The 25621-nt window shown below is 44.7% G+C and overlaps 1 protein-coding gene across 7 annotated transcripts in view; it reads left to right on the top strand.

The window, feature by feature from the left end:
- The first annotated feature begins 326 nt into the window (after window positions 1-326).
- FGFR2 (fibroblast growth factor receptor 2) overlaps window positions 327-25621 on the top strand; it is an 82784-nt gene continuing 57489 nt past the window's right edge. Inside the window, exons 1-4 of one of the 7 annotated variants that reach the window (XM_064663635.1) lie at window positions 327-439; window positions 4770-5026; window positions 20311-20577; window positions 21268-21342. In XM_064663635.1, the coding sequence (XP_064519705.1) occupies window positions 4852-5026; window positions 20311-20577; window positions 21268-21342 (517 nt within the window). In that variant the 5' untranslated portion in view covers window positions 327-439; window positions 4770-4851. Of the gene's footprint in view, window positions 440-2442; window positions 2546-4769; window positions 5027-20310; window positions 20578-21267; window positions 21343-25621 lie in introns of those variants that run through there. The other 6 variants (XM_064663633.1, XM_064663634.1, XM_064663636.1 and 3 more) reach the window with 6 other exon arrangements.

The following is a 25621-nucleotide window of genomic DNA, read 5'->3' on the forward strand; positions in this document are numbered from 1 at the left end:
GGGGAGAGTGAGCCCACCTCCCACCCGAGGGGGCTGTCGGCGTGACAAAGCTGCGGCGGCTCGGGGCGGGCGGCTGGATGGAGCGGAGCGGGACCCGCGGCGCGGAGCTCGGCGATGCCCGCGCGGGGGAGGAGGCGGCTGCTGGCGCCGGGCACGGCGGGCTCGCCCCTCTGAGGCGGTAGCCGCTGCGGCCGAGCGAGGGGACGGGACGGGACGGGACGGGGCGCCGGGCCGGCTCCTGCCTCGCCTCGCCGCCCTCCTGCCTCCCTCATCCCGCGGGGGATGCGCCCCGCTGCGCCGCTGCGGGATCGCCAGCCGGGGCCGCCCGACGAGTGACCGCGGCCGCAAAGGAGTTTCCCCCCCGTCCCGGGAGCCGCCGCTCGGCACCGAGCCCCAGCCCCGCGGAGCCGACCCTGCCCGCCCAGCGCTCCCGCCGCAGGTAAGGGCAGAGGAGGAGGAGGAGGGCTGGGGGTCCCGCCGCTCTCGCTGGGCTCCCTGTGCCCGCAGCAGCGCTCGGGCGGCCGGAGCGGGGCCTCGCTCCTGGTGCCCCGCTCCTGGTGCCCGCCGGCCCCGGGCAGGGATGTGCCCGTGCGGGACTCGGGGCTCCCGGGGCGGGATGTGCCCGTGCGGGGCCCGAGGGTCCCCGGGGCGGGCGGTCCCGGTGCGGGACTCGGAGGTCCCCGGGGCTCGGAGGTCCCCGGGGCTCGGGTGTCCCTGGGCGGGCTGTGCCGATGGGGGCTCCGTTGCCCCGGCGGGGCTGCGGGTCGGTTCGTCCGTCCCTTGGTCGCCACTGCGGTGCGCGGGGAAGCCCGAGCAGCACCGCTGTTTCCCCGCCTTCCCCCTGCCCGTTCCCGCTGGGTGCACGGCTGTCTCCGGGGATGGTTCCAGGGGTGACAGCAGGACGGGCAGCAGGGGCTGAGAAAGAGGTACCACCCGGGGCAGCCCGTCCTTGCCCCCAGTGCTGCGGGGCCACGGGGCAGAACCGCCCCGCCTGGGATAAGGGGGGAGAGAAATCTTCAATGAAATATATATTTAAATGCAAAACGGCCCCTTCAAACTGGGACTCATTATGCGTTTGGTGTGAAACGCTATCAACATTTAAAACTTCATTGTCTCCTTTGTACCAAATCCCTGTAAATCTTCCACTAGCCTTTTCTCATTTTCATCTGAAAAGCCTGTTTGGGCTGAATAGACAGCAATCAGCAGCCTCTGGACTTCTCTCTCTCTCTCTCTCTGGAATGTCAATTAAAATGCAGATTTCCACACTCCCCCATCTCTTGGTGGCAAAAGACTTGAGAAAAACAGGATAGTAGTCCTGGAAAGCAAATGAAAGAAGTTCAAACAATGAAAAAGTACTGAAGCTGCCAGCCGGTTCCCATTAGTCCTCCAGAATTAATGTTAAATAGCTGTGATGCGCAGATTTACTCGGAGATTGAACTGTGATGAAGAGTCCTGTTAGATATATATATGTGTGTGTGTGTATATATATATTTATGGTCTTGTGTATTTCTATCAATTTCTGTCAATACACGATTCCCCTGCCAGTGGAATTGTGTATGTGTGAAGCTTTAAAGTTTCGTCTACCTGGATTTTTCTGATGAAGCTCTTGGGCTTTATAGGGCGCTTGAGGTTTCTTTGTGGAGGGAAGGTCCATATTTCATTCAGGTTTTGCTATTCCCTGCCTAACAGAGAAAGATGCTGAAAAGTTATACAAAAAGCAATGTATTGATTTGGTTAACATACTCTACAAATTGTGCTCTCCCTGGGGAGCGATAAACATCTTATAAACAACAATGGAAGTAGATTAAAAAGAACACTGAGCATTGAATGTAATTAATGCCACTGCTGAACAAGTACTACTTGTTTGTGTGTGCGAGTGTGTTTAAACTGAAGTACAGCTTGGAGGAATTTGGTTGGGCTCCCAAACCAGTCTGCTTTCCCATGCTTGTCAGTTTGGCAAAGAAAATTTGGGCAGGTATATGACGAGGTGAAAATTGAGTTGATGAGCGAGTGGCAAGGAGAGCCATCAATCATTGGGGGCTGACAACTCCTCCCCAAAGTGTAGGCTGAGAAGAGAGACAGAGTTCCCTTTCAAGGGGAAAAATAAACACTACGTGTGGCTTTCACTGAGTCTGAGACTCCAGGAGGGATTATGGTATTGTAGTCAGGAAGCCAGAATTGTGGAGGCCAAAAAGCATGCTGGGGCTGTGTTCCAAACATTGAGATAGAGGTACATAATTATCCAGCACAGGAGGTCTTTCCAGAGACTCGTCCCCCAGCAACTGTGGCAATTAAACTATGAAAAGAATTTGGTTTTTCATCTTCGTTGGACTTCACTCCTTTTGGGAAAGGGCAATCCTCGAACCCTGGTCACTGCTGTGGTGGTAGAAAGTGGCTTGGCTCTACGGATGGGTCCAGAGCTCTGATTTTTGCTTTGCTGCACCTTTGCAAGCTACAATTTTGAGTGTTCTGCTGCCCTGTGGATGAAGAGTCCCTTCTTTCTGCTGGCAGATGTTCAGGTGCAGAAGCCAGCAAAAATCTTCAGGTGAGGAGACGCGTGGCCAAGTAGGCTTGTGCTGCACTTCGGGATTTAGGGTGAGGGTAGGAACCATAAACATGCTTTCAGTGGCATTTTATGTAATCTGAAAATCTGAAACAGCAGAAATCTCGGTGGAACTAAAGCTGTTGGGAGTCTAGAATATATACTTGCGTTCTGGTATGTTTTCTTTTTGTAAAATTATGATTGAATTTTGCGTTTATAGACACAGTCTTTTAAGCAGAGTTTACAGGATGATGTATGGAAATTAAATCAGCGTTACATCCAGCCTGTTAATTAGGGGTTTCTACCCACTTTACAGCTGCATAAACTGAGCTGCAGAGCCGTGGCTGCCAGACGGGTGGGGCGGGAGGTTGAGCTGGGTGGCAGCATCCAGGGGGGCTGCTCTGCTCCTTCCCCAGGCACAGACGGGTCCCAGAGACAGAGCTCCCTTCAGCTCTACACCTGCTCTGTGCTTATTTAGAGAAGGGCTCGGCAAGCTCTTTGCAAATGTTTATGCAGTGGTCTGGTGGTGTTTTTTCACTGGTGATTTAATAGTAGTTGCTAGCTTGTGGTCTGGGATGCTCGTTCTGTGCTAAAATCTCCCCAAAGCAGAGAGAGAGCTTTGAGGTGATACCAGCTGAGGTGAAAAACCTTGCCCTGAAGTATCAAGGATTCACCTGGAATACCGTGTATTAATTATTTTCCCCGACTGCCTTATTTTTAGTCGTCTAAAATCTGTTTCTGCTGACTCCAGAAGTTACTCTATATAGTACCCAAGATAAAAGATGCCTCAACAGCACTCCTGTCCTTAGTGCTGTGAGCTTTGTATGTAGCAGGTAGCAAAAGACTAATAAAATCTGAATCAACTATTTAATGGTTGGCTTTTTAAGGGGAGAATATTTGTCCCTGTTTCTATATGCTGAGATACCATACCATCCAAATGACAGGGAGTTTGGAGAAGTTTGGCTTTATCTCTATGTTCCCTGCCTTTTTAAATTTAAATTTTAAATTTAAGCGTGAGGTCGGGAGGGAAAAAGAGGTTTTCTGTTATTTTTCCCTTCAAGCCAAGTGCTCTCTAAGTTTCAGTTGGGTTTCATCACATCTAAGATGAATCATTGACCAGATGAGAGCAATTGCTGCAGTTACTTGTTTTATCCATCTACTGAGCTTTACCATCTTTTATTTTTGAAGCGGAAAATCAGGTCTAATTTTCTGCTTGAGCTGTTAAATCACCCTGTGAGGAGGATGCTCTTCTGACCCTCACCTGGCATCTGAGTCTGGTGGCAACAGGGTCCCCTGAAGGGAGTGCCAGATACTTTTCTGCCACTTCTCTCTCCCATCAGCCCATGCCTGGGTTACCAGTTGACTCCATTAACTGAAATTTAGTTTTGCTGTGAATAAAACAGACTGTTGAAAAATATATATCAATAAGCATCATTTGAGAGAGGGAGAAAAGAAGTGTTTGTCCACACAGCTTGGCATGTATGGATGGAAAATGATGCTGGGCTGGTCTCCCATGAAACTGCAATCTGTACCATACTTCATACAGATTTTAATTGCCTGTAATGTGGTGCAGTGAACCAGTGTGACTGTGAAGATAAGAGCCTTTCACTTGTTTGGGACTCACGGCTTTAAAAGGACACTGAACCGAGTCAGGAGAAGGTACATCCGTAGGGGAGCTGGAAGTCCTGTGGTGAAATAAAGTTTTACAGATTTTTCCAAGTCTAAGGAGTATATTTTTCAACTGTTTTTCTTGTGGAAAATTACTGAATTCCTGTAAATTCAGCTGGCTGCAGAACCACCTAGGTGAAGGAATGAAAAACAAGGCAAACTTACATAAACCTTCAAACAATAACAAGAACATAATTTGTATAATTGTGGTAATTTTGTAGCATTACAGGTTATGTGCCTGCACATGTGTGTGCCTCTCATTTTTTTTAAAACCTGTATGTTTTTCTGTCAGTAAAATAGCTCTCTAAATATGTGCTGAGAAGTGATTTCGTGAAAACAAGGAGGACTTGGTTACGCCTCAGGTGATGATGGAAACTGCTAACAGAAGATGAAAAGTCACTCACTTTTCACATATTCTTGAAGCTGGAAAACTATTTTTCCCGTCCTCCTCCTCCCCTCCCTCTCACCTCAGCTCTCTGTTCGAGGCTTTATGAAGTTTTTTTGGTGTGTGTTGTGAGATGTTTCTACTGACAGTGTTAAATCTCTCTCCTCCCCACAGCAGCCGCCGTTGTTCCAAGGGAGGAGGCACTACCCTGGCCGAAGGCACGGCTTTCTCTCCATGCTTCTCTAGAGGTGCTCAGATGGGATTAAAGTCCACATGGAGATATGGAAATGGACCAAGAATTTACTCTAAAAAGATGGTCAGCTGGGATTCAGGTTGCCTTATCTGCCTGGTGGTGGTCACCATGGTTGGACTTTGCCTGGCTCGACCTTCATTTAATTTAGTTGTTGAAGACACCACGGTGGAACCCGAAGGTAAATCACTCTAGAACCCTTAATTCTTTAAAAGGAGTTAATTTTTAAATGCTTGAACGTCTGAAACAGAAGTCAACATCATCTGTGCTTGGGTAAATCTAAGGCAAGTAACAGATGAGCCCTCGAGAGAGAGTCGTGGTTTTTGACTCTCCCTTCTCTCACATGGGCTGTGTTTGTACAAGCACTCGTTTGTTTATTCTTGTGCAAGCAAGTGGTGTCAGTGATTTCACTTGGGACTGTCATCACGTTGTACAATCAAAGTGTATGGCTGGAAGTTTTCAGGAATGGGTCTTTAAGGAAAGCAGCCTGTTGCACTTCCATACGTGTTCCGTGTTGCTGTCTCGAGGAACGAAGCGGACGAGTGGCTGCCTGTCTTTGTCGTTGTCTTCACCTGAGAAGTCCAAAGAACTTAGTTTTTAATCGTGTGGCCTGAGTGTTTAGTTTTGCCAGGCACTCTGCAGAAATGCACCTTTGGTGGTGTTTGCCCTTAGAACAAACTTCTCTCTCGCTGTTCATATCCAAGCACGGTCGGTGCCGTGTGTGGATTGCAAGTCCTGAAAGTGTAAATGCTGAGATCTGAATAGCAAGGGCTTAAGTTTGTTACTGTCAAAGGCTAATTGAGACCTTCAGGTTGGAAGAGGTGTTTGGATAAAATCTCCTATTTTGAGCCTGCACCTGTTGGCATGTTCTTCTAGGTTGATCTGTTCCCCAAGCTTTGCAAAGTGGTTTTCTCCTCTGAAGGGCTGGGGAAGGGCTGCTTTTTTACTGTCGTGAGCTGATTGTGTCTAAGAGTGTTTTTCCAGTGTTGTGCTGCATCTTTGCTGCTCTCTGAGCACCTGGGGGGGAGCAAGTGAGGCTTCCTTCATAAGGTTATACCTGTCTTTTGGGAAGTGATTACAGTTCTAATAACTCTCCAGCTGATATAGTGGTCTGTAGAGCATTTCTGGTCTGACAAGCTTGCTGGAGAGAATTTGGCCTTTACACATTCTGCTGCTCATGTCCACGAATACACTTTGTTTTTATTTAATATCTTTTCACACAAAACTTACTTGTTTCTATCCACTGCCTCTAAAAATAGGCATCACCAGCTAACACATTTTTGGAGTCCGTTCCAAGTACATTTTTATTGATGGCAGGGGATGAACTATTTAGAGATGATGAGCCCTCTTCCCTAGCAAGCATTCCTGAAAAAAACTCATAAAGTATAGCAATACTGTCATCTGTCAGCCATAGAGATTGTTGATAGCAAAGATTTTGGTTTTTTTTTCTTTTGAAGGTAACTTGAGAATTTAAAAAAAAAAAAAAAAGCCCAACTCTCACCACCACTTGCTGTATGATTTGTTAATTGAACATCTGGTGCCTTTTTGGCTTTTCAGGGGAATGACAAAATCATGAATAATTCTGGTCTCAGACTAGCTTTATAGTGAGGTCCCCTAATTTTAGGGTTAAGTTAGAAAGAATGTGATTGCAGAATTGGTGGAGTATTTTATGGGAAGAAGAGTAATATTTTTTGAATGATGCCTGATAATTTTTCAACTCTTCAGTGAAAGAATAGATTTTATTGTCTTAGAAAGCACATTTTAAAAATATATGTTTCTTCCACGGTGAATATGGAGGGGGTGGAATCTGGGTTTTATCCAAGAGTAAATTGTTAAAAGGGATTTAAAACTTCTTCCCTGGGCAGGAATGTTACTGACATGAAACAATTTTAGATGTGAGAACCCAAATCATTACCAGAAATAAGAAAAAAAAGTCAGAAAGCACTTCTAAGTTAATGGCATAATAAGAGCTTTTATGCTGCAGAATACAGGGAATTGTGTGGGATTTATATCTGAGATTTGGGAAATAAAACCTCCTTTATGTGCTTTGTTAAACCCCTTTTAAAAAAAATCAAAACAAAACCAAGTTTTTACACAATCACCTTCTCTGGGTTCTATCACTGCCACCCACAAGCTCTTCAAGCCAAAACCAAAAAAAAAAAAACCCTTCAAATAATCTCTTCAAAGACAAAGCAGACTTCTCTTTTAATTTAGTAAATGCCAAAACATTTTGGCCACAGCTAATCTGGGGGGTCAGGTGCTCTAATAATGTAAATTTTCAGTGGGGCTGCTGACTGTGCAGTCATTAGAGCTATGACATTTCATACCAGCTGAGAAGGTCAGCAGGGCCATGACCTTTGGTGACACATGTTGATCTGTTCCTGAGTCTTCCTTTTTTTTCCTTTTAGCATGTTAGATGCTTTTATTGTTTATTGTCTTAGTGAGTCAGAATATTGGAAAAGCTGTTTGCAACATTAACAAGAATTGAGATGGTGGCTGTTTGTTCCTTAGGTTGTAACAGAGAATATACCTTTTCTCGGCTAAACATAACTTCAGGGATATTTGCAGTCATTTTCTTCGGAGTCTCTGGTTAAGTGTGTGCTTTAGTATAAGCAGTATTCATCTAACAGGGCAATCAGCCCTTCAGTCAATCTTGAATAAGTAAATATCCATCTGTGACCACTGGCTATGACTCTGGTCCATATGAAGGTATTTACACTGAGAATGGCACACTGAGCCACTGTGACTGATAATGGTGGTGTTGGTATCGTGGGTGCTCCCTGAGGGCTGGACCCTGGGTGTGGTGGGTCTCAGTGTGGTGCTTTTTTACTTCAGCAGAGGTGGTAAAACCCGAGGCTGTTCCTCGGTGTGAGCAGAAACAGGACCTGCAGGAGTTAGTGTGGGCACTGTCAGCCGTCAAACTGTGTCTTGCATCACGTGTTTACATATATGTTTTTTGTCCTGGGGACCATAAAGACTTTCTGCTTTTAAAACTAAGACATAAATCCACCTCAGTGTGTACAAAGGAGCCATTCTGTGTGTGTCTGTGCGTGCCCAGGCTGTGAGGACCTTTGATGATAGCCAGCATTTCACAAGGGCTCTGACCGCACACATGGGTTGAAGGGTTACTTTGTGAACTGAATAATTAGTTTAGACATATATTTGATAAATAGCAAGCTCTCCCTTGACCTTCCCTTGCCCAGGCTGTGTGTTATCGTTCTGCTGGGGAGCTAATTTGGTCTCTTCCTCCCCCCATGTGCAGTGCCTCCACACTGTCCTTGGAGCACCCACTTGGTGGAGTGACATTGTGTTTCGGTTCTTTTAATTTAGGTCATATTTCAGAAGATTAATTTAAGCTTTCCACAAGGCTATTTCTGTGTCCTGTGAAAAACACGATGGTTCAAAATGGCCTTAGATTTGTATTTTGGAGCAGTGGGGAAGGGGAGAGAGACCTCCTTTGGTGGGTGACAGAGTGTTTATGGTGGGGTCCAAAGCGAGAAACAACTTGTCATTTGGGTTTTAACTCACTCACAGGCATTTTCTGGCTTTGAACAACATACAGATATAAACACTTTCAGCGCAGTAGCTTCCTGTTTGTAAAAATGCTGGATAGTATGAGCAAAATACCTTAATTTTTGTAAAATGTTTGCAGTGCTTAAAGATGAACGTCCCCTGTGGCCGCAGTGGTCAGCACAGTCCACTTGGAGATCCCTTTTAGCCACTGTGAGCTGCCTGGATGAGGGTGTGGGATTTTAGGAGCAGCCAGGGCTGCAGCATGTGGAGGAGGGATGAGTGGTGATGGGATGTCCCCTGTCCCACGAGCAGCAGGGTGCTCTCCATCCTGGGGTGCCCCCATGGATCCTCTCCAGCCAGTGCCACCCTGCTGACAGGTGACCCTACACAGCCATCATCTTCCATGGACAGAGGCAGTGTAGAAGCACCAAGATGCTGCTTCCAATTTGGTAGGAAAAATAAAGCAAATAGTTCACCCAGGGTTTCCTTGTTACTGTTGTGTTTTGGCTTTTATTTTTTTCTTTTTTTTTAACAAGAACGGCGGCTTTGATATCTGCAAGTCAAATTAATAATTAAAGCCAACTCTGACTTAGCTAATCAGTTTTATCTTTTTACTTTATTTTACTTTTAATTTCATTTTAAGGAAGGGCAATTATCAAAGCCCATTAGGGAGGAATGTGACATCCCCACAGCTTCGGGTGAGGGCTGGATGCCCTTTCAGGGATCCGGTTCAGTAAGTTATTTGGCCCAGTACAGGATTTGCCAGCTGAGGTTCTGGGGAATCGTACAGGCAGCAGGATTAAATCAGTCTTAATGTGTCCATTCTGTGTTTAAAATATGCAGTGCTTTAGCAGGGGCATGGTCTTGAGCTGCAAACTAATTGGGCACGGGTAGGGTTGTTATTTACAGTCCGTGTTGATGAGGCACTGGGAGCTGGTGTGTTGGTGTGGCTACTGCTTTGCAAAGGAGCAGAAATAATTGCATGTTTTGTGTTTATCTGCCGTACAGTCACAGCTTTTTGAAGGGGTACAAAAATTATTAACTTTTAGGAATTTGATTCCTTTAGTAATTTTTTTTTATTTCTTTTTTTTTGAGCCAGAAGATTTTCAAAGATGCTGAGTTGTGAGGGGTTTTTTTATCCTTTTTTTTTTTTTTTTTAAAACCACTTTTATAGATAAACCCCCAAACCAGCGGCTGACTCCAACAAATGCATAGTTTCCTAATTTTTAAAATAGTTCTTCCTTGGCAGAGAACTTGCAACAAGTTTCAGGCCATAGTAAATTTTTTTACAGACAAGTTACAAACCTTTGAAAGCAGAATTTGCCATGAAAATGCTGACATTTCCACTTATGGAAGGTTGTGTGCTCATGAGATGATGGACAATAGTCCATAGTGATGTTTTAATAATAACCATAACACAGCTCTTAGTGAGCATATGTCTATATCCAACTCCCCAGCTTCAGGAAAAATGATCACTTGGCTTTAAACAAAAACATTCAAAGATTAGTATTTTCTTAGAATTAATATTTAGTTTATGATCAGATGGGAATGCAGGAAAAATAGTTAACTATCCATTTTTCTATTGGAAGCATCAGATTTTTAAGTGTTAAACATTTTGAGAGTCCTCAAGGTTGAAGCTTTACAGTGAAACAGGGACTTTGTTCAAAGCAACGCTCCAGAGCAGTATAAATCCATGTTTTTAGAAGAACCATCACCCACTTAAGCAAGTTACATCTTGTCTACTTGTAATAGCACACCTGGTTTGACTAGAAGAGAAAATTTATTTCAGCGTAGTTAAAGAAGTGCAAAATTCAGGCTGAAAAGACTCCAAAACATGAAATGATGAGAGATCTAGAGTTTTGCACCAGTGTGACTGAGGGTTTGGTTCCCCAGTGGCAGTGGGACATGCTGTGCTCCTCCATCCCAACTGGACAAGTGGGAGCATCCTCTGCAGAGTTGTCAGGACAGGCTGCTTGTGTTAGTGGTGGTGGTGGGAAACGGGGCAATACTTGGTTTGGCACGGGGCCTGCCAGTGTAAAATCATCCTCACAGCAATTTGGGAACTGATTTGAAACTCAGACCTTTGAGTTCTGGTTCAGCACATTGCAATGTGTGCCTGTAGTGGTTCCTGGGAGGTTTTGGCACAGCGTGCTGCCCGAATCAGAGATGCCGTCTTGTAGTACCAGGGACTAAACTGACTTCTGAGCTGATTGAAAGAGAAGCTGGAGCAACTTTGTAGGAGTCGAATCTTAAATAAAGACCAGATTTTCAAGAGAGCAGCAGCCAACAGCTCCTGTTGTAATTACGAAACGTGCGCTGGGAGTGCTGAGCTGTTCTGGAAGTTTGGCCCTTCGGGTTTCAATCGGAGTCGAGAGCGTCAGCAAATCTCTGATCTGTGTTGGCATTTGCTCCTTGGGGACTGTGCTTCCCAACAAGGGTAGTTGCAAAACAAGATGTGTTCAGTAAGAGGAGTGGATTTTTTAATGTGGATTTTTTTTTTTTAAACTTTTAAAACCAGCTTATAATTCATAAACCAATTAAGTACGTCTCCAGGTTGTCCTTTCCCATCTCTTAATTATCACTCCCGGTTTTCCTGTGCTGTTTTGCTTGGTTGGTTTGGTTTGTTTTGTTTCCAAAAAAACCTTTTTTTTAGGGGTTTGTTTTTCCTGGACTTCTGAGTACTAGAGTAGTCAGCACCTGGTATAGGGATGTGTCTTATGGGCTTCACTTTCTGCTGGTTCAGGTTTTTCTGCTGCTTGTCACCACACAAATGGCATTGTCTGTATCGAGGGAAGGGACAGAAAGCTGAATTCTATGTGCCACTTCATGTGCTTGCCATGCTGTTATTGTTTTAATTGTATTTTTGAAGTGGCTGTAAGTGAAAGCATTTGGTGAACCTCAGCGAAGCTGAGGAGTTGAGATCTGACCTACTTTCATTCCCCTCCTCACACGCCGTTGCAAGTTGTGTGTAATTATTGCTTTTCCTCCCCCGCCAAAGAACTGGCTCATCAGTTTGGGACATTACCCTGTGTCTAGCAAAGTGCCTTACAGTACCAAAGCCACAAGAACAGGGAAGAAGGGAAAATTCCTTTGTTCCGAGGGAACAGCTTGTGTTTGTGAGGGTTTTCTGGAAGGGGCAGTGTGCTGGGGGACTGGAAGGGAGAGAAACGAGGATGAGAAGCTGGCTGGGGAGGAGAAAAATCTCTTTTCACGAGTTTCTATTTGGAAAGGAGTTTTGTGGCACAGTAGTTATTACCTCAGGCTTTCTCCCAGGGGGCTTGTGGCTGTTTCTGAGCGAGGTTGGAGTGGGATGCTGTGGCTGGGGGTGCCTTGGTGGACTGCACAGACCAGGACAAGTCTGCGGGTTAAATTAGGGTTGTATGGACAGAACTCGATCAGAGCACTGCGTGACAACTTGGTTTTCAAGCATAATAAAAAGTTGTGGGGTAGAAAAGGTCTGTGAGGTTCATGCTGCGCTTCCTTTAGGATGGGCTGTATGGATGGGTGAGCTGCTGGCAGGACCTGCTGCTGGGCAGCAAGGAGAGCCTGCCTTCGTGAGACTGGCTTTGCAAGTTTGTACAGTGCCCTGCTCAGTGTCTCAGTGTTGCAATACTTAATTTGTTTCAAGGAAAGTAATATGACTTCTAATTCTGATTGCCACCCAGCAGTTCTTAAAAATTTTAAAACCCCAGTTCAGGTTTTGAGTCGTGCTTCAGCTTGGTTCTGTTAGACATTGTTTGATCATGGAAAAATAATCCTGTTTAGATACTACAGCGAAGTACCCAGATTTCTCTGATATTGTTTACTCAGCAGGGTAGCACAGGTATTTCAGACGTGCAGGATTAACGTGGAGACTCTCTAATAAATCTGCAGTGAAGCACTGCTCGGTAATAGCCCTTCTCCTAACAATTCAGAAGGGTTTGAACCATCTTCCATTAGTATGGCAAAGTGCCCAGGAGCCACTGCTACCGTCAGGAGTGACGGAGGTGTCTGCAACTTGAAATTAAGCGTTGTGTAAATGGTTGTGTTCCACCTGGAAGGGCACAGAGCCAGCCTGGCTTTTCACTTCGGGGCTTGTTGTGCTGCTTTTTTTCCCCACTAGAGACTATCCTCCCTGTGGAGCTGGACTTAAACAAGTTATGATGCCTTTTGCCTAACTATTGCTAAAAGGCAGCCTGGTATGCCTTGAAGCTTCGAGGTATTTGGAGAATATTCCATGGTTTTTGTGTGCTGTGGATAAGACTTTCAAAAGTGCTAAGGGGATGTTTTGGGGATATTGTTTCCAGTGACTTTTTTTTCAAATCCTGCTTTAGGAAGTGGGGGAAGATGAATTTCAGGGGAACAGGCAAGATGAGACTTCCAGATGAGCTGCTAAAATTAAGGGGATTTGTACAGTCAAGTGAAAATGGGACCGTGTACAAAAGAAACAACTGCTGACTTGCTTGTAGGGAATCCGAAGAGAAGTTCTCTGCATCCAGAACTAACACTGCAACATTGAATTGTGCAATTTTTAACCTCACAGTTGTAATTTATTTCTTTTGCACGTTGAGCAGTAATAGTCTTGAGTGTGGCCTCTGGCAAACCTGGAAGAAAAAGGTTATGTTTTTATGTTTGGATTTATGCTATGTTCTGTTATGGTTTTATGTTGCTCTTGAAATGCAAATAAAGAACCTCAAAAAAAGCTACAGATTGGAATAGATGCAAGAAAATTATAACCCAAGAAAAACCCTTTGCGACCAAATATACGTGCTCATACATTTTCCCAAGGCTGTATATTTTATTATGGAGCCTTTCCCAAGCAGACTTATAAGGCTGGGTTGAACAATGAGACTTGGTTAAATTACTCTGCTGGTTGGTTATGTGCAGAATACAGTCAAGGAGATTTGAAGTTTTGCTACTGCTGAAAGAAACGATGAGAAAGTGGTCCTGGTTTTGAATTCTGCTTTTTCAAGAGAGAAGATTAATTTTTTTTTTTTTTTTCAGCTTTTCATTTGAGGTTCTGGCAAAAGGTGATACATTTCCCCTTTGTACTGTATAATAGATTACATGAGAAGACTCTTCTGTAATGAGTTTGAGGAGTAGTTAATTATTTTTGAGATTGTGTTACACGTGTGTTAGGTTTTTATTGTACTCCCCAGTTCTCTTAATACAGAGGCTCTATTACTTTAGGCAGATGGTGGAGTTTGACTTGAACAGAAATAGTCAAGGTTTGGTGCCTGGAACCAGACGTTCAGATCCTGAAGATGGCCTGTAGTTCCTCATCGTCCTGATGAAATGATAAAAGGCAGCACAATAACGTTAGAGGGTTTGGTGTGGCCTCTCAGGGTTGGGGGTGTTCTTTCCCTCCGTGGTTACACAGTCTTTGTGCAGAAGTCATCCTGTTTCTTGCTCTGTCCCATATCTGGAGAGATAAATCCTGTGGTGACTGCTGTGTAAAGAAGTCTTGGTCCTGTCAGGAGCAGACGGTGAAGAACGGGGACAAACAGGAAGAAATCTCGGGGCAGTTCCCAGCAGCAGGAGGTGGCCTCGCTGGTCTCTCTGCTGTTTACTTTGAACTTGGCATGCTCCGAGTCTTCCCTGACTTGGCTTCCAGAAGCACAAAGCACACAGCCAAGCCCACGAGCATGTGATACTTGGCATTTTTGACGCACGTTGCGCGGTTGTGCAGCCATAACTCAACGATCCCATCTATAAAGGCAGGTAGGAGCAAGCAGGCCACAAGCTGGAGGAATTTTTAATCTCTGCACGAAGCCTCGACGAGTACAATTTCTTTCTCTCTCTGAGAAGGAGTCCTCTTCCTTTAACCACGAGGGGGGGGAGTGAGACACATCAACCCAACTGCTTGGCAGCCGTCAAAGCCAGGCTGAAACAGTTCATGTACCTCACCCTGTGTCAACCAACATAACAGGGTTATGAGGTTTGCTCCCACTTATGAGGTTTGCTCCCACTGCCCTCTTCTGCTGAGTGCAGTGGGGCCCATGTGGCTGTAGCCAGGGCTTGGGGGTAGCCACCTCAAGGAGTAGCAGTTCTGTAGCTGCTCCTCTGCCAAGGAGCATGACACAAGGCAGATGGATGTAACCACGTGGGGATCATTTTTGGGTGCATATGCAGAGGGTTTTTTTTTTTCTTGGCCAGGGGATCCTGCAAGTGGCAAAATGCTTTGCTGCTCACCAGAACTTTTTATTTTTCTAAGTCTTCAAAGCTTAGGAAAACAAGTTATAGTGCAGTGTAATATTTTCCCTTACCCGTGATGACATTGGCAAGTTATTGCAATTGGAGGAGATTCGCTTCTTTTTAATGAGCTTGGTATATGTAGCACTCAATAGGAGTTGACATGATGCTGGAGGTCCAAGCTCTAGCAGGTCAGTGTGGCTGGAAGCTCTACACTTGCTGGAGCACCAGGCATGTGTGATGTGGCAACTTTGTTTTGCAAATGTTCACTTCCAGGGCAAGAGGATTATTCCCGTTTGTTAGTTTTTTTTCTGTCTGGTTTCATCTCTCTACCCATCACATGACTAGCTCCTTATTCTATAAGGATAACAAGATTAAAGACAATGCCAGGAAAAATATATTTTGGAGAATCTGGCACTTTGTTTTGTGGAAGTTGCTGCTTTCAAAAAGAGAAGCCCAGGAGCTTGTGTTAAAGGAACAGGTGAGGACTTAAAATCTGCCACGTGTTGATGTTTGGAGCTATCATGGATAGCTCTTTGATGCTTTGTGTTTGAAGTTTTTCTGCAAAGCCTAAATGTTTTTCATCAGATTTGAACAATTAATGTTTCTGTACATGGGAGGGGGGAAATAATTCCTGCTCTTCGTGGTCTTGTTCAGGGACAAGGGATTTTTTAAAAAAAATAAATCATTTAGTTGTTTAATGTTATAGGAGGAACTGTAGCAATTTGGAAAATATTTTATCAGAACAGAGACTTCCTGACAGTGCCTGGCGGAGGCAGAGCTGGGCAGAGCTGGCAGCTAATGACGGAAACACAGCACAAATAGGACAGCAGGAATCCAGTGACTTTGGAGCAGCAGATGGAGGAATTGCAAACACTGCTTTGTCCCCCTTTGTGTGAGGAGACGTGCTTAGCCTTTGTGGCTTTGGTTTGCTGTTGGCTAATGGAAGATAGTCACCATGGCCAGGATTGACTCTTTGCATTTTTAAACTGGTGGCCGTGCCTTTTGCAGTCTGAGTTTATCATCCATTGTCAGAAGAGGACATGGAGCTACTCTTATTGTTGGCCTGCCAACGTAAATGAAGGGAGAATCCCACCAGCTTTTACCTGGGAGGTGGGAGGGGTGGTTGCAGAGGGAAGGTTGCAGACCTGGCTGGTGATACCTGGGCTGCCTCCTGGAGAGAGCATAAAGCCTTGGGTCTGACTTGGGACCCGTTTGAAATCCCCATTCCACGTTGTTTATCCAGTGTGGTCTTGCTGGACTTTTCCTCCATGAGAGGAAAGCTGTGAGCAGGGGGTAGGAGAAGCAGGAGCAGTGGTGGTGGTTGGCAGGCTGGCATTCCCTGTGGGGACATTCAGTTTTGCAAAGAACCTCTTGGATTCTTGACAGGTCAGGTCTGTTGACCCTTCTGGGCACACTGTGGTGAGTGTTTAGTTATTTACTAAAGCCTTTTGAAGCGAAAGTGGCTTGATGGGGTCTGAGGCTTTTGTGTTCTGCAGAGCTGTGTGAGAATCTTTGCTGGGGTTAGCTATTAGCTGATCGTTTAATTATTTGGCTCTGTAACTAAGTAACTAAATGACTTGAGACTTAAGATAAGCAGCTCTTTGTTAACATTTTATTAAATGGTGAAAAAAATAATAATAATTTGAAACCTAAGGAAGTATAAATCTCTCAGTGACCGAGTCCTGAACAGAAACATGATTTGGAATACAACCGTGTATCATAATAATCTGAGATAGAGCAGTCAGAGCGTCCCCATCCTCTATTGTGGTCATGGCTTTTATACAAACAGTCTTTACTCCATTGGATGCCTGGATGGCATAAACCATGCTGTGAGGCTGCATGAGCAGGCAGAGAAAAAGTTCACAGCTGTTTATTTAACAGCAGCCTGGTTTTCAGTGGCAGTATTGTTCAACAGCTCCACCTATAAAGTTTAAATACGTTGTGTGCACCACTATTACAAATAAGGATGTAGCTGAGAGCAGACAATGGCAGAAGCAACGTGCCCTCCTGTGTCCCTCAGCGTTTCAGAACACCCCCAGAAATTTTGCACGTGCAGTTGTTGCTTTTTTTTGTTTTTTTTTAAGGGGTGATAGAAAGGTATAATTCACATCAGGTGGTGCACCTTTGCAGTAGGAGCTAATGGCATCATTACAGGGTTTGCAGGAGAACTTACTTGGAAAGGAATCCTGTACTGCCTTAGAATCGTGGAATGGTTTGGGTTGGAAGGGACCTTTAGAGGCCATCTGATCCAACCTCTCTGCACTGAACGGGGACATCTTCAGCTAGATGGGGTTGCTCAGAGCCCTGTCCAGCCTGGCCTTGGATGTTTCCAGGGATGGGGCATTGTGGGCAACCTCTCTGGGCAACCCGTGCCAGTGTTTTACCACCCTCATTGTGAAAAACCTTCCTCCTTATATCTAATTAACAAAGCAAGCAAAGGGCTGGTTCACAGGCTTCTGGTGATGGCTGAGGATCCCATTCCAAGGCAGAGCTCCAAAGAGGGCTGGAGGGGCATGGATGTGATAGCAGATCATCAAACCTTGCCTGGTGCTGCAGGCTCTGCAGGGCAATCTCTTCCTTCTCCCCCCAAGCTATTTTCACTAAGGGAAAGTTCAGGATGCTGCTGAAAACACTGGAGGATGTGTACAAGTGATGGCTGAGCAAACTCGCAGCCTTATGTCTCCAGGTGTGGAAACAGGGAAAGAATCCTGTTGTCAGCCTCAGGGGAGCCATTGATTTGATGGTACAGCGTGGACATGAGTCCAAAATCTGTCCCTAAATTTCAGAGCAGTGTAAAATTCCTTATGCAGTCCTGGGGAGAGTTAACTTTAGCAGAGCAGGTTTGTTTGTGTGCTGCTGGGAATTTTTTAACAGTTTGAAGGGGTTGATTTTCTCTGTGAAGCTGTTGGGTGGACTCGTGCCTCAGAATCCCACCTGTTCTTTGTTTGCTTTTGGGCACCATTTCAAACCCACACTGGAAAAAGTTTATAGGCAAACATTATAAAAAGTGACAGTCTAAGTGCTGCTACATTCTAGTTTGGCAACACAAAGGCTTACCTGAAATAACTCACAATTTCCAAACATGACTTCATTATTTCATGACAACACTTTGCTGCATCTTCCCTGATACTCTAGAGGTAAAGAAATAAAGAAAGATAATATTTATCAAATGCTAATACCTATTTGGAACTTGATTTCCTTAGTATACTATTTTCTTTGCAAAAAGAATTTTTTTTTCTTGTAATTTTGAAATAGATTACTGTTCTTGAGTTTGGATTTGGATTTATGTTGAAAGGCTCAGTGTAAACTTGGGGTTAATAGTTTAAAAAGAGTTGAAATCACGGATTTGAGGTTAGAAAATTATTTTCCTTTTAATTGTGTGTAAACAACTGATCTGCCCAAGAGCACACTGCAGCCTATGGGACCATCCTGTGAGTTGGCTGGCACTATTGAGCAAAAGCCTCTAATGCACTTAGAGTTGAGTTATTGTCAGCCAAGGTGGCTTTTAAAAAGTTTAAACAAAGACAGTTTTAGACTCCAGTGCACTGTTGGCACAGTGTAAACTCTGTACAAGAAATTTTCTTTGCAGGTAGAGAATTACAAAGGAGTCTTATTAACTTCAAAGTAAATTAGGTAACTGGCTTCAGGTACCTTTTTTTTTATTTGACAGTGAAATCTAATTAAAAGAAATCTCAAGCAGACTCAGATATACTCATTACTGTTACAAAATATATGTAGAAAGGAGCTCATGCTCCTTCTGGAAATTAGATTTCTAACAGCATAATGTAGCAATCAGTGAAACACCTGCATTGCAGATCTGTGGATTCGTGACTGTATCAGCAAGACTGAATTAGTTTATAAGGGGTATAAATCTGTGTTGGAGCTCGTCCTAAACTTTGAGATGTAAGTCTGCACGCTAGAAAGTTTAGAGACCTTGTTATAAGCTCTAAATCCAAGAATCTTTACAGTCTACATAACTGTGGTTGAATGGTTTTATGTGCCATCTTTGTATGATGCAGGTGCCCCGTCTGTTGTTTGAAAAAATGTGTTTGCCCTAAGAAAAAAGGCAGAATAAGCTCTGAGAGGGCACATCCCTGAAATTACATGATTCCAGGATGAGTGGGGAAGAGGAATTGGGCATGCTGTTTTCAAGTCCATCAGCATAACCTGATTATTTAAATGCAGGAGTGTCCCATTGTGGTGGTCACTTCTGCTGCTCACAGAATCATAGAATAGTTTGGCTTGGAAGGGACCCATGAGGATCAAAGAGTCCAACTTCCTACACAAAACTCAGCTACTGACAGAACTTCAGTGTTTCCAGGCTCCCATGCACAGGCTTGCTCAGATGTGGTGCTTGTTTCTGACTTCTCTGTTGGAGGCGTGACACAAGAAATGCCAACGCTGTGCCCCAAGGACAAGGAACACGGGTTTCAGGGTTTCGGTATCCTTAGAAGGAAGGGTGGACATCAAAGACTCACCTCTTTTAATACTCCCTCAGACTCCCAAGCAGACAGAGGTGTGTTTTATTGCTGTGTGCACACAGTGGTGCACAGCTGGTGGCTGTGCAGGGAGGGATGTGCGCAGGGAGCAGCTGTCTGTGCGGTGTGACCCTCCCCGGGAGCAAACAGAAGATGCCCGTGTGCTTCTTTCCTTTATTTACCATTCCTGCCACCCTTGGCGAGGCCAAGAGGCTCGTGGGAGAGGGACAGTGTGTTTGTAGGGAGAATCCAGTGGCAGGAGCAGTGCCTATATCTGGGACAGCCTGAGTTCATCCTAGGTGTGCTGAGCCTTCCCACTGCACTGTGGAGACTGTCTGGAGTGCCCGGGGCTGCAGTTCCTTTCCCCATGCTGAGAGCCAGCCTTGGAAGGGGGGGGGGGTGTGATGAAGTTCTAGTAACTATAGGCAGATGTAGTTTTCCAAGGATGTTTTTTTGGAAAAAGGCTGTGGTTTGACATTCTTCTCGTTGTTTGGTTACAAAAGGGAGCTGATGGATGAGCCATTTCGTTTTGAACTGCTGCGTACACTCTGAAAGCTTCGCTTGCGCTCCTGAGTTTCTGCTGTATTCCACTTGGGAGAGGCTGTGAAATAAGTAATGAAGCAAAAATAAAAAGATGAAAGGAAACAGTTACTGTGGTAGAGAAAAGAGTTGGCAGTGTAGAAGGCTAATGTAGAGACTTTGGGGTGGGTGCAGGGAGAAAAATGGAAGACATCATATATGCTGCATATAAACTTGTGTTTATTAGCTTAGTTAGTGAGGGGGTTTTTTAGCCATCCTCTCCTTTCAAAAGAGCACTTCTCAGGCTTAAAAATAAAAAAGCAACTTAAAATAAAATCAGATGGGGGGAGATAATTATTCCTTTGAATTGTGGACCCAAACGCTAAGATGTAAAACCAGATTTGCCTTCTGAACTCCTCCTGCTCCTCCAAGTTCTCTGAAGCCCCCCCATTCAGCAGTGCTCACCTTCCCAGGGTCAGTTTGCTGTGTCTGATGAGGAGGGTCATGCCTTTGTGTGGCACTGGGGACAAGGCACATGCAAGATACAAATCAAAACTGAATGAACTTTGTTTGTGGTTAACTTCTTGAAAAATAAAGCCTCTCCCACACCTGCACATGGCTCAGTTTAACAAGACAGGTTGCTGGGCTAATCTGGATGAAACTTTATTTAACATAACTTGATTTCCGTGGATGAGAAAGGCCTTCACTGACTTTTGTTGGAAATTCTCTCCTTTCCCTTCTCTTTTTCTTCTCTTTTCCTCCTTTCCTTCCACCTTCGCAGAGCCGCCAACCAAATACCAAATCTCTCAGCCAGATGTTTACTCAGCACTTCCAGGAGAGCCGCTTGAGTTGCGCTGTCAATTGAGAGACGCCGTCATGATCAGTTGGACTAAGGATGGGGTCCCTTTGGGGCCCGACAATAGGACAGTGATTATTGGGGAGTACTTACAAATTAAGGATGCTACAGCCAGAGATTCGGGCCTCTATGCTTGCACTGCTGTTAGGACCCTAGACAGTGATACTCTGTACTTCATTGTAAATGTTACAGGTGAGTGAGTTAAACATAGGTGTGGGTTTTTTTGCATGTAGAAGCTGTAAAATGTGATATAAAAACACATTTTGATCTGACATGAAACAGTGCACTTGTGCACGGTGAGTTAAGCTGAGTTCTGTAGCCGTTACTGGGATTTTTCTCCTTGTCCTGACCCTGAAATGGACTCAGTTTGTATATACTCCTTTTGCTTCGTGGGCTCTGTAGTGATTAACAGCTGCTGAAGAGCTCTCTGTTTTATGCCACTGTGACAGGATTCAATTAGACAGAGTTGCTGTGCTGATGATAAAGACAGTAGAATGAATATTTTTACCCCCTGCATCAGAAGAGGAGAAGGGATGTCCTACATCCCTTAAGTTCAGAGACAAATTGTTCTGGAGATGCTCAGTTCTGTTCAACTGAATGTCTTTAACAAAAGTTAAAGTTGCAAGTGGAAAGAAATTTTTGGAGTTAGCAAGCTCCCTTGGGAAACTTAGCAGCATTTCAGGATTATTAGCTAGTTTTGTTATGATTTTATACCAAATAGCACGTTTTGTGGCTGGATTTTCTTTTTTCTCTCTAGCTTCTGCACAACTAACATGAGATCTGTTCTCCTTGATATACAATCTAAGATGTAGCTTATTGGTTTTTTTTGTCTGTAAAAAAAACCTAGGCTGGTTTAAAGACTTGGTTATTTTTAATGTGCAGATGCTCTTTCCTCTGGGGATGATGAAGACGACAGTGATGGGTCGGAGGACTTTGTGAATGACAGCAACCAGATGAGTAAGTAACAGCGAACTGCCAGAAGTCACTAGCAAGATCCACGTGGAAAATAATGTCCCACCTCTTGCACTCCTGTCTTCAGAGCTTCTTGATTGTTAACTGCATGTGCTGTCAAATAGTGGTATCTTTGTCCTTCTCCATTTTCTGCTTCATGTAGTTCGTAACTTGAAACAAAGAAATAAACTAATATTCTTTTGAACGTGCTTTTCTGGTCTGTACTTTCTTTTCTCCTTCCTTCCTGGCATTTCTGCAGTTTCCTTTCCTCCTGAATTGGAGATTGGTCTTTGTCTGGTTTAGACTCTCACAGATGAACTAACTTGCCCTGAACCCGAGCTGAAATTTAACAGGAGAAACAAAGATCCAGCTCATTTTGTTAAGAGGTGGTATGGAAACTTTAAAAATAATAAGTTGTAATGAAGCAAATCCCTCAATCCTTAATCTTGGCAGAGATCTCTCTGGGGAGAATGAATTTGGAGACAGTGAGGTTCTTTTGTTTGCGAAGGACCTCAAGGTTTGTTGCAAAGAAAGCAATTCAGCGCTAAACCCACGTTTTATGTTACCTATGCATGATGAAAATGGGCTAAAAGAATCTTAAACCTATCTGAATGTTAAACGTCAGCCCCTTTGGAGAATTCAGAAAGCTATTAATAGGCTCTAAATAGAGCAGCCTCTAAGAAGAAAGAAAAGAGAATGTAAAATTCATATTGGTTCCTTGTGCCGCTCTGCGCTGTCGCAGAATCCCCTCGGTGACTGGTGGGTTGCTGTTGCTGGTGCTCTGTAAAGTCAGTAACACCCAAAACACAGAAATCCTTCACAGGAGATGTCAGCAAGTGCCTGCAGTAGCCAGGTCGTGTATTTGCTCCTCGGCCTGATCAGTAGTTGGCAGCTGTGCTGTACCTTCAGGTGATAAAGTAAGAGCCCGACTGCGGCTCCCCTGGTTAGTTCCTTTTGTGAACCACTGCTGCTGGTCTGAAGCTGTGAAACATTAGATGCTATTTAAAATGATATAAGTTCTTAGCTGCCTTTTTGGCCCCTGCCATCTGTTGGTGTGATTAACCCCGGGCTGATTCACAGGTGCTCCTGGAAGGGGCTGATATCGGGCAGCTGGAGGCTGCTCTGACAAAGGAATGAGGTGGCAGAGATAACTGGAGAGTTTGGAAAAGGACACTGCTTTTAGAAGTTGTCTAGGTAAAACCCACCAATCCTGAAATGGAATAATGGTTAGAAATTCCTTTTAGGAAACATTTCCAATGTCTGCTGTTTCTTAAAGCATTGTTGGCATAGGTCAGAAAGCGGCTTGCATTATTTTCAGTGACAGTTGTGCTTCTGATCTGTATGACGGCTTGGGTGAGCATTGTGAGCACAAATGGCTTCTGGAAGTAGGTATAACGAGGGGAAAGAAGTAAAGGATGTGATCTCAAGGCAACTGTGCTCTGTAATGGTGCCATAATGATTCTTGCCCTTCCACGTGCGAGGGAGAACTGACGCTAGCGACGTTCCTGTAGGACGAGCTATCATTTTAAGCTGCTGTTAATCAATCTTGATTCAGGAGCTGGTGAAAGGCCGGTGACAGACTCCGTCTGCCAGGGTGGGGGGGCTGTGCTGCAGCAGGGGTCAGTCACACTTTCCCTGCTCCGAGTGAAAGATGCCTCTCGAGCGTGAGCGTTCAAACATCTCGGATGGCGGGGAAAATGCAGACTTGCAGAGCGGAAGGGAGGGAGCTGCAACAAGATGGATTGCTCCTGAGCAGAGCGTTGCACCAACAAGTCCTCGTTGGATTGCTCTTTACAAGGTGCCCACAGTCTGCTGGGGCTTCATGCAAGGATGCAGGGAGCAGCACAGCTTTCCTGCCGGGCTCTGAGCTGGAACCAGGAGAACAATCGTGGCACCGCGTCCCTCCAAGTCTGTTTTCAATGAAAAGTTGCATCATGGCAACTCTGGATTAATACAAGGTTGATGAAAGAGGGCTGTGATTTGGCAAGATTAGAGCTGTATGAAAGTGAGGGGTGGGACTTGGTGCGGTGCTTTTGTAAAGCACTGGAGCTCGTGTGTCTTCTGAGCCTTCTGTTCCTCTTACACATTTTATATCCCATCGGAAAGGCCACGTCTCATTTAAGGTACTGTGTTATAAGGCAGGCTGAACAGTGGATGAGGAGCTGTGGGGTAGTCCCAAGTCTTCTTTGAGCCTTCTGTGGGGCAGGCAATGTATCCAATGGCCAAATGCCCCTTTACCTCCTTCTCCTGCCTATGGGAGGTAAAGCCTGGGGAAGTCCAGGACCTCACAAGGGTCCCTGGTTGCTGCTCTTTAAGAGAAGTCTTTAAGTGTTTCCTGAATCATGATTTGAGCTTTGCAGATCTCAAACGATTTAACTGATAATTTACATACAAATTACAGCTGTGATCATTAAGGATAAGCAATGGAAATTGGCCTGGTTATGCCTTTACTGATGGAAACAAAAGACCATAGTCTTCAAAGGTTGTTGCTTTTTGATGAAACAATTCTGATAAAGTCCAGCTGTCCTGGCACGTTAATTATGATGAGATGAAGCAGGAAATGGCTGTAGTGCCTTCCACAGGAAGCTGAACCTTGGCATTCTCATTCCTGCATATTTAAAACAAAGCTTTTAGAGCTGTTTTATTTATGCTGCTAAGTATTCTTTTAAGCTGTTTTATTTTCTTTGCCTCTGTTACAAATATAAATTCCAGAGGCCAAGGTTTTCAAATGCAGGCAGAGAGGCTGTTGAGGAAATCTAGAGTCAATTTTTCAAGGCTGCCCAGAAGATGCAACTGTTCCTGGAGTCAGTGGAGGCTGTGACTTGGTAGCTGTGAGGAGCAGCTCACCCTCTGGAGAGGAGGGCACTCGTGTGTACACATGTGCATTTGACCATTTGCCCTGTGTGTATTTTTAAGTAAAAGGCATGCACAGCAGATTTCACTCTGTGTTTGGTGTCCTTTTAGCTTGACAGATATTTTAACTGTCTGAAAAAAACACTGTGGTAGATTTGTTCCAGACTGCATCCTGAATAGCTTTTTATTACTTCCAGCTTTTGTTGAAGGGATTAGTGCTGGTGGGGAAGGTGCAGGATTGGTTCCACTGCAAAAGAGTCCCCTCTTTCCACAAAATGCCTTTGTTGGCATCTCAAGTTTTCCCCTTTGTTACCCTAAAGAGGTGCCTTAGCTTGGTTCTGGAGGGTCACCTCCAAGGACACTGACCTGGAACTGGCTTTTACAAAGCTAAGGGCTGATCACCATCAGTTCATTCTGGCAGCAGTGGAAGAGCCATGGTTAGTGCTTGTTGCCTCGTCCTCATCATGATTTTAAGAGGTAGCCCTAATTTAAGGGATTTCTGTAATCCTGGCTTGATGCTGGCAAGGCAGCAGCTGTTGTGATGGTTGCAATGAAATCCACCAGCTAATTTATTCTGTAGACCCCTGGGTAGCCCTGAAGATGTTGCTGTTCTGCCTTCAATTCTAGTCAGGCGACTGGAAGCTTTATGACATTTTTTTTCTTATCGCCCTTTAAACAATTTCTTCTGGGCCAAGCAATGGTAAATTGGCACCAAGAACAAAAAGTATCTAAATGTAATCCACATGCTGTTCCTTTCATGCCTTGAAGAGTTTCAGAAAGGATGAAACAAGGTTCAAATTCATCAAATCCTGTAGAGTGGAAATCCACTCAGGGGAGCAGCAAAAATTGGATGTTGCCTAGAAGTGTTTTTTAATTAAAGGTCAAATACAATAGTACTTAAAACCTTGGAGGGTTTGATGTGGTCACTTCAGGCACACTGTTGCCTGCTTGAGGTGCTTGTCAGGCAGGCTTGGAGTTGACTACTTTTGTATTTCTTTGTGTTAGATAAGTCCAAATAAAAATTGAAGAGTCCTGAAGTGAAGTGGTCCCCTGGGCTTCCTAATTTCAATTTCACATGCAGGAGATTTGGCTGATTAGATGTAATGTCTTTGCAGTGGAGTGCAGTGTGGGTCAGCAGGATATTTTCTTCGCTAATGAGAACTCTAAAAGCAATCAGGAATTCCCACCCGTTCCCCTGCTGCTCGTTACTTCTCCATGCTGGAGTCTGCCCTCTTGTTACTGTGAACTTTTAGCAGCGGTGTTACCCTCCTTCCACCTGTCCTGGTAGCAAAGATGGGATGTGATAGACAGGGTCTGTGAGAGGAGTCAGCACTTGGTGGTTTCCACTCATTAACTATGTTTGTTATTGGTTTTAGTGAATCTGGGTGGTTTTCCTCTCAAGGAAAAAGAGAAGCAATAAAAAGGTGCTTTT

This window comes from Pseudopipra pipra, chromosome 8, assembly GCF_036250125.1.
Source record: "Pseudopipra pipra isolate bDixPip1 chromosome 8, bDixPip1.hap1, whole genome shotgun sequence".
NCBI lineage: Eukaryota > Metazoa > Chordata > Aves > Passeriformes > Pipridae > Pseudopipra > Pseudopipra pipra.